This window comes from Rhinopithecus bieti, unplaced genomic scaffold, assembly GCF_001698545.2.
Source record: "Rhinopithecus bieti isolate Rb0 unplaced genomic scaffold, ASM169854v2 scaffold_574, whole genome shotgun sequence".
Lineage (NCBI taxonomy): Eukaryota > Metazoa > Chordata > Mammalia > Primates > Cercopithecidae > Rhinopithecus > Rhinopithecus bieti.
The window spans coordinates 1054938-1073217 of NW_016803605.1; the positions used below are offsets into that span (position 1 = coordinate 1054938).

The 18280-nt window shown below is 47.9% G+C and overlaps 1 protein-coding gene across 3 annotated transcripts in view; it reads right to left on the reverse strand.

Annotated features, from left to right (window-relative positions):
* SAE1 (SUMO1 activating enzyme subunit 1) overlaps positions 1–18280 on the reverse strand; it is an 88335-nt gene that overhangs the window by 9329 nt on the left and 60726 nt on the right. For all 3 annotated transcript variants that reach the window (XM_017889425.1, XM_017889419.1, XM_017889429.1), the window contains exon 7: positions 6096–6240. In XM_017889425.1, coding sequence (XP_017744914.1) covers positions 6096–6240 — 145 coding nt within the window. The remainder of the gene's footprint in view (positions 1–6095; positions 6241–18280) is intronic.

An 18280-nucleotide genomic window follows, 5' to 3' on the forward strand; every position in this document is an offset into this window, starting at 1 on the left:
AAAAAAAAAAAAAAAAAAAAAAAAAAGAACCTTGGCCCGGCACAGTGGCTCAAGCCTGTAATCCCAGCACTTTAGGAGGCCGAGACGGGCGGATCACGAGGTCAGAAGATCGAGACTATCCTGGCTAATACGGTGAAACCCTGTCTCTACTAAAAAATACAAAAAACTGGCCAGGCAAGGTGGCGGGCGCCTGTAGTCCCAGCTACTCGGGAGGCTGAGGCAGAAGAATGGCGTAAACCCAGGAGGCGGAGCTTGCAGTGAGCTGAGATCGCGCCACTGCACCCCAGCCTGGGGACAGAGCGAGACTCCGTCTCAAAAAAAAAAAAAGAACCAAATAGGCCGGGGCAGTGGCTCACGCCTGTAATCCCAGCACTTTGGGAGGCCAAACCAGGTGGATCAGAAGGTCAGGAGATTGAGACTAGTCTGGCCAATATGGTGAAACCCCATCTCTACTAAAAATACAAAAATTAGCCGGGCGTGGTGGCACAAGCCTATAGTCCTAGGTACTCAGGAGGCTAAGGCAGGAGAATTGCTTGAACCCGGGAAGCAGAGGTTGCAGTGAGCCAAGATAGTGCCACTGCACTCCAGCCTGGGTGACAGAGTGAGACTCTGTCTCAAAAACAAACAAACAAAAGAACCAGATAATAAAATATTCTCAGCTTTATGGGACATATGGTCTTTGTTATAACTATTTAACTCTGCTGTGGCACAAAAGCTGTCACAGATAATATATAAATGAGTAAGTGTGCCAATAAAACTTTATTTACAAAAAGAGGTGGCAAGCCAGTTTGCCAAGGACGATTCCAAATTAAAAGAGATACAAGTGGCTCACACCTGTCTATCCCAGAAGTTTTGGGAAGCCAAGGCAGGAGGATGGCTTGAATCCAGGAGTCTGAGAACAGCCTGGGCAAGAGTGAGACCCCTGTCTCTACAACAAAAATAAATACATATTAATTATCATTTAACTCAGGCAGATGTGTTTTGTGTACTCTCTTGTTTGTATTATGCAGTACATAACTTTAAAAAAAACAGGAAACATAGCCTGGTGAACATAGCGGGACCCTGTCAATTAAAAAAAAAAGAAAAAGAAAAAAAAATTTAGCCAGGCTTGGTGGTACACGCCTATAGTCCCAGCTATGCAAGAGGCTGAGGTGAGAGTATCACCTGAGCCCAGGAGGCTGATGCTGGAGTGAGCTATGATGTGCCACTGCACTCCTCTAGCCTAGGCAACAGAGAGAGACCCTATGAAGAAGGGAAGAAAAAAAAAAAAAAAAAAAGGCCGAGAACGCTGGCTCATGCTTTTAATCTCAGCACTTTGGGAGGCTTAGGCGGGCGGATCATGAGGTCAGGAGATTTAGACCATCCTGGCTAACATGGTGAAACCACGTCTCTACTAAAAAATAAAAAAAAAATTAGCCGGGCGTGGTGGCAGGTGCCTGTAGTCCCAGCTACTCAGGAGGCTGAGGCAGGAGAATGGTGTCAACCTGGGAGGTGGAACTTGCAGTGAGCCGAGATTGCACCACTGCACTCCAGCCTGGGCGACAGAGCGAGACCCTGTCTTGAAAAAAAAAAAAAAAAAAAAAAAGCCATCATTTAAAAATAGGCAGCAGTTTACAAGGTGCTTTTGTAACACTGGCACCGTGAGGTCAGGGGCTGATGACACTGGGCAGACTTGGATCTCATGGTAACTCATCAGGGCATTCATCTCTTGGTGGAGGAACGACAAGTTTGTGAGAAGCAAGTGTTTCCTCTGCTGTGCTTCACAGCAGGAAGAAGGACTGGGTCACGCAGGGCTTCAGTTCCAACAACCCCAGCCAGTCAGCCAATGGAAAGCAGCAGCTGCTAAGCATACCTGGGGCTGGGTGCTGGGCCGTGAGTGTGCAGCCAAGTGACTAATTTGGGCATTCAAAGTGATGAACGGTCCAGCTCTGCATCACCGGCCAGTAGAGTTGAAGGCCCTGCTTCCCAGAAGAGGAAAGTCACAGCCTAACGAGCTGCTGGCTAGTCTTCTCTCCAAAGTGGTTCCTTCCCTGCCCACCCGCTTTGGGAAAACTGCATTCCCATGTCTCAGTTTCCTGTGCTCAGGCACTGCCACTCTATTGCTGCCTTTTTTTCCTTCTTTTTTTTTTTTGAGACGGAGTCCCGCTCTGTCACCCAGGCTGGAGTGCAGTGGCCGGATCTCAGCTCACTGCAAGCTCCGCCTCCCGGGTTCCCGCCATTTTCCTGCCTCAGCCTCCCGAGTAGCTGGGACTACAAGCGCCCGCCACCTCGCCCGGCTAGTTTTTTTTGTATTTTTTAGTAGAGACGGGGTTTCACAGTGTTCGCCAGGATGGTCTCGATCTCCTGACCTCGTGACCCGCCCGTCTCGGCCTCCCAAAGTGCTGGGATTACAGGCTTGAGCCACCGCGCCCGGCCTGCTGCCTTTTTTTTCTTATTTTGAGACGGAGTCTCGCTCTTGCTCTGTTGCCCAGGTTGGAGTGCAGTGGCGCGATCTCGGCTCACTGCAGCCTCTGCCTCCCGGGTTCATGCCATTCTCCTGCCTCAGCCTCCTGAGTAGCTGGGACTCCAGGCGCCCACCACTACACCCGGCTAATTTCTTGTATTTTTAGTAGAGACGGGGTCTCACCATGTTAGCCAGGATGGTCTAACTCTCCTGACCTCATGATCCGCCCGCCTCAGCCTCCCAAAGTGCTGGCATTATAGGCGTGAGCAACCGCGCCCGGTCTCTATTGCTTGCTTTTTAAGTAAGAGGTGTCTGGTGGCCTCTTGAAGTCTTTCTGTAGACAGGCTGCAAGATGGCCTGACACGGGTTAGGGATGCCGGCAAGAAAACAAGCTGTTGTCTTGCAGCTGAGCTGTCTTTCTAGATTGCCTACTACCTCTGGGGAGTGGGGTGTGCTCACTTGAGCAGGAAGAGTTGTGTACAAGTTTCTGTTTCCCTCATCTGTCTGTGTTCTGCCTGCAGTGTCCTTCAGTTTGTGTTCTTGATTCTCTTTTCAGAGAACTTTGTTGTTTTTCTGATTGCAAAACTAACAGATGTCCATTGCCAAAAAGTGTAAAATGGAAGAACAGAATCCCTGGTAATCCCAGCCACTAACATTTTGGGGTCTAGCCTCACAAACTTTTCTCTGTATATTTACATCTTTTTCTTGTTTCAAATATCAAAATGGGCCAGGTGTGGTGGCTCACACTTGTAATCCCAGCACTTTGGGAGGCTGAGGTGGGTGGATTACCTGAGGTCAAGAGTTCAAAACCAGGCTAGCCAACATGGCGAAACCCTGTCTCTGCTAAAAATACAAAAATGAGTCGGGTGTTGTGGCAGGCACCTGTAGTTCCAGCAACTTTGGAGGCTGAGGCAGGAGAATCACTTGAACCTGGGAGGCGTAGGTTGCAGTGAGCCGAGATCGTGCCATTGTACTCCAGCCTGGGCAACAGAGCAACACTCCATCTCAAATTAATTAATTAATTAATTGATTAATTCAGGATGGGAATATACTATCCGTACTGTTTGACAGCCTTTTCCCAGCATATTATGGACCTGTTTGTGTCAATAAATATACAGATACATATTACTTACATTCCACAATTTTTTGTTATCTAGGTAATATGGTAGTTTAACCAATACTTTATTGGTGGATATTTAAATTGTTTATAGCTTTTTACTTATATAAATACTTTATTATATATATGATATATATACACACATATATATGATATATATATATTTATCCAGGCATGGTGGCACACACCTGTAGTCTCAGATATGCAAGAGGTGGCATGGTGGCACATGCCTGTAGTCCCAGCTATGCCATATATATATGTGTGTGTATATGTGTGTGTGTGTGTGTGTGTGTGTGTGTATATATATATATATATATATAGACTACAAGCACCAGTCATCAATTCCCAGTTAATTTTTCTTTTTTTTTTTGAGGCGGAGTCTCGCCCTGTCGCCCAGGCTGGAGTGCAGTGGCCGGATCTCAGCTCGCTGCAAGCTCCGCCTCCCGGGTTCATGCCATTCTCCTGCCTCAGCCTCCGGAGTAGCTGGGAATACAGGCGCCCGCCACATCGCCCGGCTAGTTTTTTGTATTTTTTTTTTAGTAGAGACGGGGCTTCACCGTGTTAGCCAGGATGGTCTCGATCTCCTGACCTCGTGATCCGCCCGTCTCGGCCTCCCAGTTAATTTTTCTATTTTTTGTAGAGACAGGGTTTCACCACATTGTCAAGGTTGGCCTCAAACTCTTAAGCTCAAAGCAATCTGCCGGCCCTTAGCCTCTCAAAATGCTGGGATTATAGGTTTGAGCCACTGCACCAGGACAATCATGGCTTATTGGGTCAGGGCACCGCAGGTGCTTCAAAGACCACTGCTGGCCCTAAATGGAGTGGGGTTTGCTGTTGCCTACCTGAAGTTCCCAGCAGAAAGGGAAGAAAGGAGGGACTAGGGACTCTGGCAGACCTTACTGTTGATAAGAAACCAAGGTAGCATGCTGTTGCTAGAGCAAGCACTGTGATGATACCTGGGGTGGGATCTGGGTTGGCTACTTAACTGCCTGATGCCTAGTACATAATAGCTGCTCAGTAAACTATAGCCATTATTACTGCTACAAGCTGGAGGCACTGCAAAGCTGAGTTTAGGAAGCCCCTCAAGACATGGAAAGGGGATGAGGGTGAGTATATGATCCCAGAGCTACTTGAAGGAGATTATGGATGGAGCGTGTGGTGGCGTGATAATCTCAGCACTTTGGGACGCCAAGGTGGGCGGATCATCTGAGGTGAGGAGTTCGAGACCTGCATGGCCAACATGGAAAACCCCATCTCTACTAAAAATACAAAAAAAATTAGCTGGGCATGGTGGCGGGCACCTGTAATCCCAGCTACTCAAAAGGTTGAGTCAGGAAAATTGCTTGGACCTGAGAGGCAGAGGTTGCAGTGAGCCAAGATTGTGTCATTGCACTCCAGCCTGGGTAACAAGAGCGAAACTGTCTCGAAAAAAATAAAAGGAGATTGTGACCTAGTCACCATCTGGTCTTCTCCAATCAAATCCTAAGCCTGTTTATGAGACAAAGAGGCGGTCACGTAAGGTGAAAGCATGTAATGTCCAAGTGAGAGGATGCTGGGAACATGGGTGGCTGTGCTGCTGGGGGTATAAATTGATAGGATACCAATGGGGGCAAAGTGGCAATGCCGACCAAATGATAAATTACATCCTTCTGACCCATCAACTCCCTTCCTCCTAATTATCCTGCAGTTATACCTGCACATGTACAACACAAGGTCACACACTACAGTGTTACACAGTTAGAAAAGCCTATAATCTTTGCCACGGGCCAGGCGTGGTGGCTCACGCCTGTAATCCCAGCACTTTGGGAGGCCGAGGCGGGCAGATCACAAGGTCAGGAGATCGAGACCATCCTGGCTAACATGGTGAAACCCTGTCTCTACTAAAAAATACAAAATATTAGCCGGGCGAGGTGGCAGGCTCCTGTAGTCCCAGCTACTCGGGAGGCTGAGGCAGGAGAATGGTGTGAACCCGGGAGGCAGAGCTTGCAGTGAACAGAGATCGCGCTACTGTACTCCAGCCTGGGCGACAGAGCGAGACTCTGTCTCAAAACAAAACAAAACAAAACAAAACAAAACAAAACAAAACAGAAAAGCCTGAACACAACGTGAGTGAGCAGGCAACTGGTTCAATAAACTCCATCGCTTCACACACTGGAATACTGAGGAGCTGTGGAAAAGAGGGAGCAAACTATGTACTGATCTGGAGATGTCGTCAATAAATAACAAGATCACGTAAAGTGAAAAAAGGTAGAGAATAGTGTTTACACAAGGCAATCTTATATTGCCTTGAATTTTGAACGTGAATATAAGATACTTATTGTAAAAATCAGAATCTGCCCCCCCTCTTTATTTTTTATATATTGCTATTCTAGTGGAGAGGCAGAAGTCTAGTGGAGAGGCAGAAGAGTGAGTAGAATGTGTCAGGGGGCTCTCTGCAGGGCTTTGGGTCTAATAAAAGAGCTCCTCAAATTAAGGCAAATCCTGAAAACAAACTTCATCTGTCCAGACTAAACAGTGATAAATACTGAGACCAACCTGACAAAGTCCTCAGGAAGCAGGTCAGGACTAATACCCAGTGAGTCAAGCACATCATTTCGTATCTGGAGTAACAACTCGGAATCTTCCTCATATGTATCAGAACTGGGATCTCTTCCTTTATCTGTACGGAACTTTAGGAGCACTGGGAAAAGAAAAGAAGGCAGGTTATAAAGTTACCCTTTTTTTTTTTTTTTTTTTGAGATGGAGGCTCACACTATCGCCCAGGCTGAAGTGCAAGAGCACGATCTTGGCTCACCGCAACCTCTGCCTCCCGGGTTCAAATGATTCTTCTGCCTCAGCCTCCTGAGTAGCTGGGACTATAGGCACGTACCACCATGCCCTGCTAATCATATTTTTAGCCAGAGATGGGTTTCACCATGTTGTGTCAGCTGTCTCAAAACCTCCTGACCTCGGATCGTCCACCGCAGCCCCCAAATGCTCTGGGATACATGTGACCACCGCACCTCGCCATCCTTTTTTAAAATATTTTTTTTATTTTTGTCTTTGAGACGAGCTCTGCTCTGTCGCCCAGGCTTGGAGTGCAGGCCGCGACTCAGCTCACGCAAGCTCCGCCCTCCCAGCTCACACCATTCTCCGGCTCGCCTCCCGAGTAGCTGGGACTACAGCGCCCGCCACGTCCGCCCGGCTAGCTTTTGTATTTTTAGTAGAGACGCGGTTCACCGTGTGTCGCCAGCGATGCCGTCTCGGATCTCCTGACCTCGTGATCCACCCGTCTGCCTCCCAAAGTGCTGGATACAGGCTTGAGCCATCCGCGCCCAGCCCGGCACCTTTTTCTTTATCAACAAACATAGTCAGAGAGCGATCCAACAATTATAAAAGCCAATTACCCTTACTGCGAAACATGCTTCGTGATAGTTATAATAGGCGGTTAGCTACACCCGTCTGAGGGCTTCGGTATCAGCGCAAGGCTTCCCTGAGAACAACAATCATACAATGTGATGAGTTGAAAGGTAGAAAGCCAGCTGAAGCTCCAGATAGAGGAAAAGGCTCTATTAACACTAGAAAGCCAGGCAGTGGCTCAACAGCTGTATCCCAGCACTCTGGGAGGCTGAGGCCCAAAGGTGGACACTGATGGCGTACAGGAGTTCGAGACCAGCCTGCGCTCAACATAGCTGAAACCCCATCTCTACTAAATAATACAAAAATCTATCCAGCCGCGGGTGGCACCACCTTACTCCAGACTACTCTTGCAGACTGCGAGCAAGAGAACATTTGAACCAGTGGGACGGCAGACTTGCTGCTGGAACCAAGCATGCTGCACTCACTCCAGCAGGGTGAGAGTGAGACTCTGTCTCAAAAAAGTAAAATAAAAAAAAAAAAAGCTGGCCAGTGGCTCACGCCGTAATCCCAGCACTTTGGCTTATGGCCCGAATGTGCGAGGATTTACCTAGATCAGGGCGAGTTCTTAAGACCATCCTACGCTCACATGGTGCCAACCCTTCTCTACAAAAACACAAAATTTGCCAGCACCTGTAATCCCAGCTACTTGCGGAGGCTGAGGCAGCACGAGAATCGCTTGAACCCCAGCGAGCCCAGAGCGTTCAGTGAGCCGAATCTGGCCACTTGCACTCCAGCCTGAGCAAGGAGGTTGGACTTCATCTCAAACAAAAAAGCCCAGCCCTGGGCGCCGGTGGCTCAAGCCGTAATCCCAGCACTTGGGGAGCCGAGGACGGGGGATCACGAGGTCAGGAGATTGAGACCATCCTGGCATAACACAGGTGACCCGTCTTACTTAAAAAAAATACAAAAAATTAGGCTGGGCGAATCGGATGAGCGGCGCTTATCCCAGCAACCCAGGAGGCTGAGGCATTGCCGAGAAGGCTAAACCCGGAGCGGAGCTTGCAGTGAGCTGAGATCCAGCCACTGCACCCAGCCCGGGCGACGGAGCCAGACTCCGTCCAAAAAAAAAAAAAAAAAAAAAAAAAAAAACCAGAAGAGCCGGAGTGTGGTGGCACACATCGCAACCCAACACTTTGAGGGCCGGGGCATGAGGATCCCTTGAGCCCAGGAGTTGAGACCATCCTGGTGCAACATAGAGAAACCTCACTCGCTACTGAAAAAAAAAAAAAAAAAAAAAAAAAAAAAAAAAAAAAGTATCTGTGTGCCGTAGTCCCAGTAGTGATACCAGGAGGCCAGGCAGAAGATCACTTGAGCCCAGAAGCCAAGGCGCATGACAGAGGATCCATCACTGCACTCCAGCCTGGGTGACAGAATGAGACACTATCAAAAAAAAAAAAAAAAAAGAAAGAAAAAGAAAAGAAAAGAAAAAGGGAAGGGAGAAGGGAAGGGAAGAAGGGAAGGGAAAGAGGAAAGGAAAAGGAAAAGGAAAGGAAAGGGAAGAGAAGGGAAGGGAAGGAAAGAAAAGGAAAAGAAAAGGGAAGGGGAAGGGAGAAGGGGAAGGGGAAGGGACCCAGAAGAGAGATGATAAGGAGTGGAAGGTACGCATTCTAGGCAGGACCAGTTCAAAGGCTGCTTTAGCCAGAAAGGCCAAATACTTAGACCCATCAACCAGGCAAGTCATTACAAACAAAACCTCCTTTACTACGAAAACTATCTCAATCCCCATAAACGGATGTTTAATTTTGGTTGTGAACCAGAGGAAAGGTTCAGATGATGGCTGTGAGTCAGAACTATTGTGTAAGAAGACCCCAATAAGGCTAGAACTTTTATCCCAAACAAAGACAAAGAGGAGCAAAAGACTGATTAGGCTGGGTGCAGTGGCTCATGCCTGTAATTCAAGCATTTTGGGAGGCCGAGGCGGGTGGATCATCTGAGGTCAAGTGTTTGAGACCAGCCTGGTCAACATGGTGAAACCGTCTCTACTAAAAATACAACAAATTAGCCAGGTGTGGTGGCAGGCACCTGTAATCTCAGCTACTCAGGAGGCTGAGGCAGGAGAATCGCTTGAACCCAGGAGGCAGAGGTTGTAGTGAGCCGAGATCGCGCCACTGCACACACACTCCAGCCTGAGCGACAGAGCGAGATCTCATCTCAAAAAAAAAAAAAAACAAAAAACAAAAAAAAACCACTGGAACACTGGCCAGGTATGGCGGCTCATGTCTGCAATCTCAGCATTTTTGGAGGCTGAGGCAGGCAGATCATGAGGTCAGAGGTTTGAGACCAGCCTGGCCAACATGGTGAAATCCTGTCTCTACTAAAAAAACACATAAATTAGCCGGGCATGGTGGCACACACCTATAGTTCCAGGTACTTGGGAGGCTGAGGCAGTAAAATCACTTGAACCTGGGAGGAGGTTGCAATGAGCCGAGATCGCGCCACTGCACTCTGCCTGTGTGATAGAGCAAAACTCCATCTCAAAAAAAAAAAAAAAGACTGATTAACATACCAACACCTTCTAACTGCCCACTACACCTTCTCCACAGGTAACGTGCCTGTGGGTGGGCAGGCATTCTTTCTCCCTACATGCTGCTCAAGGAAAGGGCACAGTCTCAAGCCTTGTCTCTAAGGACAATACTCCTTCTCCCACATCACACAAGGTATTTCAGAACAGACACAGAGACATGGATCAGCTTCTAGGCCCAAGCCCTGAGTGCGCTGGGACCGTATTTCATACCTGGAGAGGGGGCTTTACAGTTTGCCAGTTCTTTCATTGATGTCTCTTCCGTATATGTTGATTGAAAAAGTAGACTTATTCAGCAAATTATACTCTCTACCAGGACAAGGGGTTCCTACATAAAAGTTAAGGTAAATTGAAAACTACCAGGAGTTGCTGTGAGGCTCTTTAAAAATGCAAGTATTTGGGCCGGGCGCAGTGGCTCACACCTGTAATCCCAGCACTTTGGGAGGCCGAGACAGGCGGATCATGAGGTCAGGAGATTGAGACCATCCTGGCTAACATGGTGAAACCCCGTCTCTACTGAAAACACAAAAAAATTAGCCAGGCGTGGTGGCAGGCGCCTGTGGTCCCAGCTACTTGGGAGGCTGAGGCAGGAGAATGGCATGAACCCGGAAGGCGGAGCTTGCAGTGAGCGGAGATCAACTGGGTGACAGAGCGAGACGCTGTCTCAAAAAAAATAAAAATAAAAAATAAAAAAAAAGCAAGTATTTGGTACCCACCCCAGACTCAAGCATCAGAGTCACACTTTTTAAAGACCAAATAGTTTTGGTAATGAGCAGCCTATGCTGAGGACCATTCTCTAAGTAGAAGTCACTCCACCAGCCTGGCCGAACACTTACTTTGTGCCAGACAGACCTGGGTGCTAAAGGTCCAATGTCGAGTGAGTGAATCTTGGTCTCTGCATCTGTGAAGGCAATGGGTGGGAGAACAACTGAGGAGAACAGAGTTTTAGAAGCTACAACAGGTGGCTCCACTGAAGCCTGGGAGAAGTTCAGAAATGGGTTATAAAGTGTTCCAAGAAGACCTCAAATCACAGATGCCCAGGTTAAAAAAAAAAGACACACCCTGTTTCTGCGCTATGCTTTTCTCAGTGCCAATGTCAAAGGCCCCTGGCCTGTATTTCTCTGGTAACCTTCAGGTGTCCAATATAGATGGGGCTCTGCACATCAGAGCAGAAGTAATTTCTTTTTTTCTTTTTCTTTCTTTTTTTTTTTTTTGAGACAGTCTCATTGTCTGTTGCACTACAGTCTGTTGCCCAGACTGGAGTGCAATGGCATGATCTCAGCTCACTGCAACCTCTGCCTCCCAAGTTCAAGCCATTCTCCTGCCTCAACCTCCCGAGTAGCTGGGATTACAGATGCCTGCAGCCACACCCAGCTAATTTTTTGTATTTTTGGTAGAGACGGGGTTTCACTAAAAATACAAATTCCTGGTCTCAAACTCCTGACCTCAGGTGATCCTCCTGCCTTGGCCTCCCAAAGTGCTGGAATTACAGGCATGAGCCACTGCACCTGGCTGGAAATTTCTTTAAAAAAAAGGAAAGCCAGGTGCGGTGGCTCACGCTTGTAATCCCAGCACTTTGGGAGGCTGAGGCGGGTGCACAAGGTCAGGAGATCGAGACTATCCTGGATCACATGGTGAAATGCTGTCTCTACTAAAAATACAAAAAAAAAAATTAGCCGGGTGTGGTGGTGGATGCCTATAGTCCCAGCTACTCAAGAGGCTGAGGCAGGAGAATGGCGTGAACCCAGGAGGCGGAGCTTGCAGTGAGCCAAGATCGTGCCACTGCACTTCATCCTGGGAAAGAAAAGAAAAAAGCTCCAGAAAACCCATGGACTCTGAATACTGTTTGCTTTCTGAGAATGTTACTCTTCTCTTTTTCAAGAACACAGCTTCTGCAACCCTCAATGCTACCTCAACACTTGGTAGCCAACTGAAAGCTATGACAATTGGCCAGGCACAGTGGCTCATGCCTGTAATCCCAGCACTTTGGGAGGCTGAGGCAGGTGGATCACCTGAGGTCAGGAGTTCAAGACCAGCCTGGCCAACATGGTGAAACCCCATCTCTACTAAAAATACCAAAACAATTAGCTGGGGATGGTGGCGGGTGCCTGTAATCTATTACTCAGGAGGCTGAGGCAGGAGAATCTCTTGAACCCAGGAGGTGGAGGTTGCAGTGAGCTGATATTGTGCCACTGCCTGAGCCACAAGAGCAAAACTCTGTCTCAAAAAAAGAAAAAAAAAAGCTGTAAGGCTGTGACCATCTGGATGCCAGAGAGCACTGATCTGCTACCACCCAAGACTTCTAATTTTGTAGATGTGCTGCTGGTACTCCGATTGTAGTAAATAAATAAATGCAACTAAGTAACCATTTGGGGGCAGGGTGGAGAAATGACTGCAGAAGTGGAAAGTACTGCCTGTTTGGACCAAGCCTCTTTTCCTAAAATGTCCCATAAAATAAAGGAGGCCAGGTGCAGTGGCTCACGCCTGTAATCCCAGCATTTTGGGAGGCCAAGGCGGGTGGATCACAAGGTCAAGAGTTCAAAAGCAGCCTAGCCAAGATGGTAAAACCCCATCTCTACTAAAACTATAAAAATTAGCTGGGTGTGGTAGCAGGCGCTTGTAATCCCAGCTACTGGGGAGGCTGAGGCAAGAGAATCGCTTGAACCTAGGTGGCAGAGGTTATGGTGAGCTGATATCGTGCCACTGCACTCCAACCTGGGCGATGGAGTGAGACTCTGTCTCAAAAAAAAAAAACAAAACAAAAAAGAACAAACAAAAAAAACCAAATCAAGTAAATAAATGAATAAAAATAAGGAATCCAGCCATCTGTTAGTATAGCCAAAGCAGAGGATATTACATCAAACGTCAAACGCTAGTCCTGTCAATCACTCCTGAGAGAACAGGGCAATAAGACCCAGAATGGGTACCAACACTGCCTGAGCAGATGGAGGCAATGCTGAGCAAGGGCTGCTCACAGGGCATAGTCTGAGGCCCTGCAGCAGTCACGTGGAAACTGAGGCTGCCTGCTTTCCAGGTGCAAGGTGGTGGACAGTGGCAGGAGTCCTGTGCTAGATGGCTCTTCTTATTTCTGTGTCACTAGGACAGAAGCACCAACTGTCACATGGGACCAACAAGAGGTGATTTTTTTTTCAGCTGTTACCACAAAACTTTTCATCTTTTGGTTTGAAAACATAGCTGTGGGAGCACCAAAGCCCAAAGCGTTATAGTGCCTACTATGTGCCAGACACCATACTAAACATTTCACATGCATTAGCACTCACGTGATCTTCACAATAACCTGGGGGTAATTATTATCACCCTTCCTACTGGTTTTTATTGTTGTTGTTTTGAGACAGAGTCTCGCTCTGTCACCTAGGCTAGATTGCACTGGCACCATCTCAGCTCACTGCAACCTCTGTCTCCTGGGTTCGAGTGACTCTCCTGCCTCGGGCTCCTGAGTAGCTGGGACGATAGGCGCCCACAGCCACACCCAGATAACTTCTGTATTTTTAGTAGTGACAGGGCTTCACTACGTTAAACTTCTGACCTTAAGTGATCCTTCTGCCTCAGTCTCCCAAAGTGCTAGGATTATAGGCATGACCCACTACGCCCGGCCTACCCTTCCTACTTTACAGATCAGGAAACTGAAGTTCAGAAACATTAAATGACTTGGTCACTGTAACTCCCAAGTACTGGAGCAGAAATGTAAACTCAAATCTAGCTTCAGAAATTGTGCTTCTTAACCCTAATGGAATCCAAAAGAAACCGCAGGTCCATACAGGGACATAGCACCTAGGATTCCAAGTGGTCTGGTTCTTTGCTACCCACCTCAGGGGATCCCCCAGTTGATCATGTTTTTGTCAAATGCATTTTTCCAGATGGGCCTTGCCTCTGTTAATTTCAAGCTGTAAGTTCAGTGGGTGAGAAGTGGGGATGGAGGTCATACAAAACCTTGCCCATCAATCTTGAGAGAGTAAGACCAGGAATAAATAGGATGGCATTAAGAGCAGGAGCAAAGGCAGCGGCAGCTGGCCCTGCTGTTTCTCTGGGCCCCTTGCCTGTTCCTGGTGCAGTTCGGCTGGACGAGGACCGGCAGGCTGGCACCGTCCACATACCTCGCTGACCACATCTGAAGTCCTTGCAGGGCCTCTGGGAAGGGGGCCAATCAGTCCAGCCACTTATTTGCAGCAAAACAAACAGAAGCTGTCTTTTTTCACTCTTTCTCGAAGGTCAGACTCCAGTTGGCAGCAGTGGAGGGGGGCAGGAAAAAACCCATGTTTTTGACAGGCAGCGGCCTCAGAACTGACCCTAGACCCTGACAAGTTCTTGCTTATTAAATTCTCCTCTTTGTTCTGCTTTGCGCCCCACCCGAAGAGCCAGCGCACACACATACCACTGTTGACTCTGCATTTCTGAAGAGCACCTCCCACCAGTTTACACATTATAAAACTGTTCCGTTAAGATCAAACACTGTCAGGGATAGAGAGCTGCTCTACCAAAAGATGACTCATCAAATTGTATCAAAACACTGCACAAAATTAGAGTTCCAAACTTGATTAACTTCATCTGAACCTTTTAATTAACTCAGGTTGCTGAAGTCCGGGGGGATGACATTCATTGCTGGAGATGATGGGCTAGTGTCTCGGTTTAGGTTCAGGACTTGCCCATGTAATGGAAAAGGCCAACTTTGGAAAAGAGAAACCAAGCACAGTTTCACATATTTAAAAGAAAAACTGTTGATATGTGGATATACTACCACCTTTACAAAATAATGTAAGCACTCAAATTCAAATTTAATCTCAGTTCATAACATCAGGTTAGAGCTGTAACAGGAATCTGGACAGCAACATTAGTAATCACTGTTTGTTGGCCGGGCGCGGTGGCTCAAGCCTGTAGTCCCAGTACTTTGGGAGGCCGAGACGGGTGGATCACGAGGTCAGGAGATCGAGACCATCCTGGCTAACACGGTGAAACCCCGTCTCTACTAAAAAATACAAAAAACTAGCCGGGCAAGGTGGCGGGCGCCTGTAGTCCCAGCTACTCGGAGGCTGAGGCAGGAGAATGGCGTAAACCCGGGAGGCAGAGCTTGCAGTGAGCTGAGATCCGGCCACTGCACTCCAGCCTGGGCCACAGAGCGAGACTCCGTCACACACACAAAAAATAATAATAATAAAAAAATCACTGTTACATAAACTTTTATTACATTTAACTATTATGCCTAAATTTATTCACCAAGGCTACTGACTAAACCACTATTTTAATAGGAAGAAAATAAAGTCATTGTCACAAATTAGCCCCTAATTGCTGGACCCCAAAACTTTTCAATTGTGGGGGGTAGGGGAGCTGAATCTATATCAAAACTTCATTTACCTGAGAAAGGTCTAAAGTTTTTCGGTGCCAGACACCTCGGCCCCAATTCTCTGGCTCCCTGCGGCTGAACACAGCCTCCTCCTCAAGGTTGGTTTTTTTTTTTTTTTTTTTTTTAGAGAGAGTCTCTTTCTCTGTCACCCAGGCTGGAGTGCAGTGGCGCAATCTTTGCTCACTGCAACCTCTGCCTCCCAGGTCCAAGCGATTCTACTGCCTCAGCCTCCTGAGTAGCTGGGATTACAGGCACGCACCACCACGCCCGGCTAATTTTTTAATTTTTTTTCTTTTACTAGAGATGGGGTTTCACCATGTTGGTCAGGCTGGTCTCAAACTCCTGACCTCGTGATCTACCTGCCTCAGCCTCCCAAAGTGCTGGGATTACAGGCGTGAGCCACCGCACCCGGCTCCAGGGTTGGCTCACTTTATGGAGAGTCGGTATCTCTGGAAACAGCCTGGTAATCTGCTCCACTCCCAGGTGACATAAATTTCCAGAAAAAAATGCAAAGTATGGTAGTCCTCTTATCCAACAGCCTATTTCCTAAGGCAAAGCCCTGGGCCTGACATTCAGTCAATTGTTCATTCAATAAATATACACTGAGCAATGACTGTGCCAGGTGCTGGCCTGGGCAGGCGAGGGCAGAATGATCTGTCCTCTCATAGCATTTCAGAGGGCAATCAACAAAAACAACACAGGAGGTAACAAAATGTCCTAACTGGAAAAGGGGCTTTGAGAGAGCCTCAGGGGGGCTGCAAAGAGGTGCCTTGTCAAGTGACCAGGCCCTCCACAGTTGGCAGGACCACTTCGGTCCTCATAGTCCCTGGATATCTGTCTGTCCCGTCCTCTGCACCTTCTCTCTGCCAAGCCTGTCCCTGGCCTGGAGAGCTTTCCAACTGGAGGGCGGCAGGAAGAGCACAGCCCTAGACTCCCTATTCTTTCATTTACTGTGACCTTGGGCAAGTGACAAAGACCCTGAGCCTCCTCTGCAAAATGGGAATCCCAAGGGCACTTGTGGGGTTTGAAGATTAAATGAACCAATACATGTAAAGCACCCAAGAGTGCCTGGGGCAGTATCTTCCAGGTCTGTCACTGCTCTTAAGCAAAGTGCAGGAACCCAGCTCACACTTGCCCTAGAAAAGCTGACACTTGTTGTGGTGACCTGTGCCACACAGTAGCTCATTTAGCTGCATTACCATTAATTCAGCTGTGAGCTCTGGACACAACACTGCCTCAGACCTCCCTGTCTCCTGACATTCACTCCCAGCACCCTGTTTTTCTCTCAGACACTCTTACGCACAGTTTGTGATTTTTTTTCTTTTTTTTTTGAGACACGGCTTCAGTCTGTCACCCAGGCTGGAGTGAGCGGCACAATCTCAGCTAATTGCAGCCTGGACCTCCTGAACTCAAGTGATCCTCCTGCCTCAGCCTCCCAAATAGCTGGGACTACAGGCATGCACCACCACACCTGACTCGTTTTTTTATTTTTTGTAGAGACGGGGTCTCACCATATTGCCCAGGCTGGTCTCAAACTCCTGAGCTCAAGTTGTCTACCTGCCTTAGTCTCTGAAAGTGCTGGGATTACAAGCATGAGCCACCACACCCAGCCCAGTTTGTGGTTTTATATTCACCTGTGGAAATGAATTAGTATAAGGATTGGCTTGTCTCCTCCATTAGATTTTTATGCTCTGTGGGGCAGAGGCCATGTCTGTTTGTTCACTACTACTATATACTTAACACCTGGCACAGGGCTTGCCCCATAGCTGGCACTGATAAAATATGTCACACAGGAAGCCTGTTAGAAGAATAAAGGATAACTAGGGGAGAAGGGCTCATGACAAAGTGACACAGGTCGGGCAATCCAGAGGCCGGGCGCGGTGGCTCACGCCTGTAATCCCAGCACTTTGAGAGGCCAAGGCAAGCAGATCAATTGAGGTCAGGAGTTTGAGACCAACCTGGACAACATGGTGAAACCCTGTCTCTGCTAAAAACACAAAAATGAGCCGGGTGTTGTGGCAGGCACCTGTAGTCCCAGCTACTTGGGAGGCTGAGGTACAAGAACTGTTTGAACCCTGGAGGCAGAGGCTGCGGTGAGCCGAGATTGCGCCACTGCACTCCAGCTGGGTGACAAAGCGAGACCCTGGCTCAGAAAAAAAATAAAGTGACACGAGCTCCTGGAAATCCAAAGCAGACCTGGTCTGTTACTGACTGAATTGAAAAGTGTTCGAGCTATCTGGATGGTTCTGTTTCTTAGCAAGTGTTACAAACATGCTACACACGGAATACTCAGCAAGAAAAAAAGGAAACAGCAGCAGCAGATACACAGGGCACCATGCCTGCCCTTAACAGGGAAACACAATAGGAGTCCTACTTTCACCACTGCATCTGAGGGCTAGGGTGCAGAACAGTCCATAGGTGTGAAGCTCAGAGGAGGGACACAGCTGGGCTGGGGGAGGAGGTAGGGACACTTCATAGAAGCCACCCTGATTCTGGATCTCCTGGCCTCTTACCATTCACGGCATCTTGCCATCTGCTCAGTTTACCTCTACATTACTTTCCTTTGTTTATCTCATTCTGTTTTCCTCTTTAACCCAGAAACTTAAAAGTATGTATGTGCATGTATTCATTCATCCATTCTTCAAAAATCACTTCCTGAGCACCTGCTCTCCACCGCTACTCTATGCTAGCTGTGCTGGGGACCCAGAAACGACCCAGACAGCCCCAGGCCTTGCCCTCACACGTGGAGCTCACAATCTCCAGAGGGCTGGCTCATAAGCCTCTGTCTGTCGCCACAGCCACATGGTGCTTTCATCTCTTTCTCTAGAAAACTTCACCTCCGGAGCAGCCGCCCCTGAAGACTCACTCTGAAATGCCCCCTTTTTGTGCTCCAAGTCCTGCCCACGCTTTCGTCTTTGCAGTGAAACCCAGTCTATGGCCTCACCAGGCATCAGCTCAGAAAAGGGAAAGAAGCTGTGCCTCGTTATTTGCATCTCACTCTACTGAAGAAATTCCGAGGTGCCGCATGAAAGTTGTTGATGGGGAAAAGGAGCGTGCACTTTCTCAGAAACGAGCTCAAAAACAAGATGCCATTTTTTGCCTACCAAATTAAGGACCAAGATGACTCAACCCAAGCAAGGCTGAGGGACCTTCAGCGGAGGGGAGCACGAACGCTCAGTGAACCATGTAAAAATGTGGTATTAAGGATCCCTATAAAAGGTCCTGACCTTTACCCACTGAATGAATTACCTATAAATGTTCACTGCAGTGTTGTTTATACAGGATGAGTCCCCCTTATCCAAAATGACAGGGAGCAGAAGTGTTTGAATTTTGGGTATTTTCAGACTTTGAAATATTTACCATGTGCTTACTGATAGAGCACCCCAAATCTAAGAATCCAAAAACCAAAATGCTCCGATGAGGTTTTTTTTTTTTTTTTTT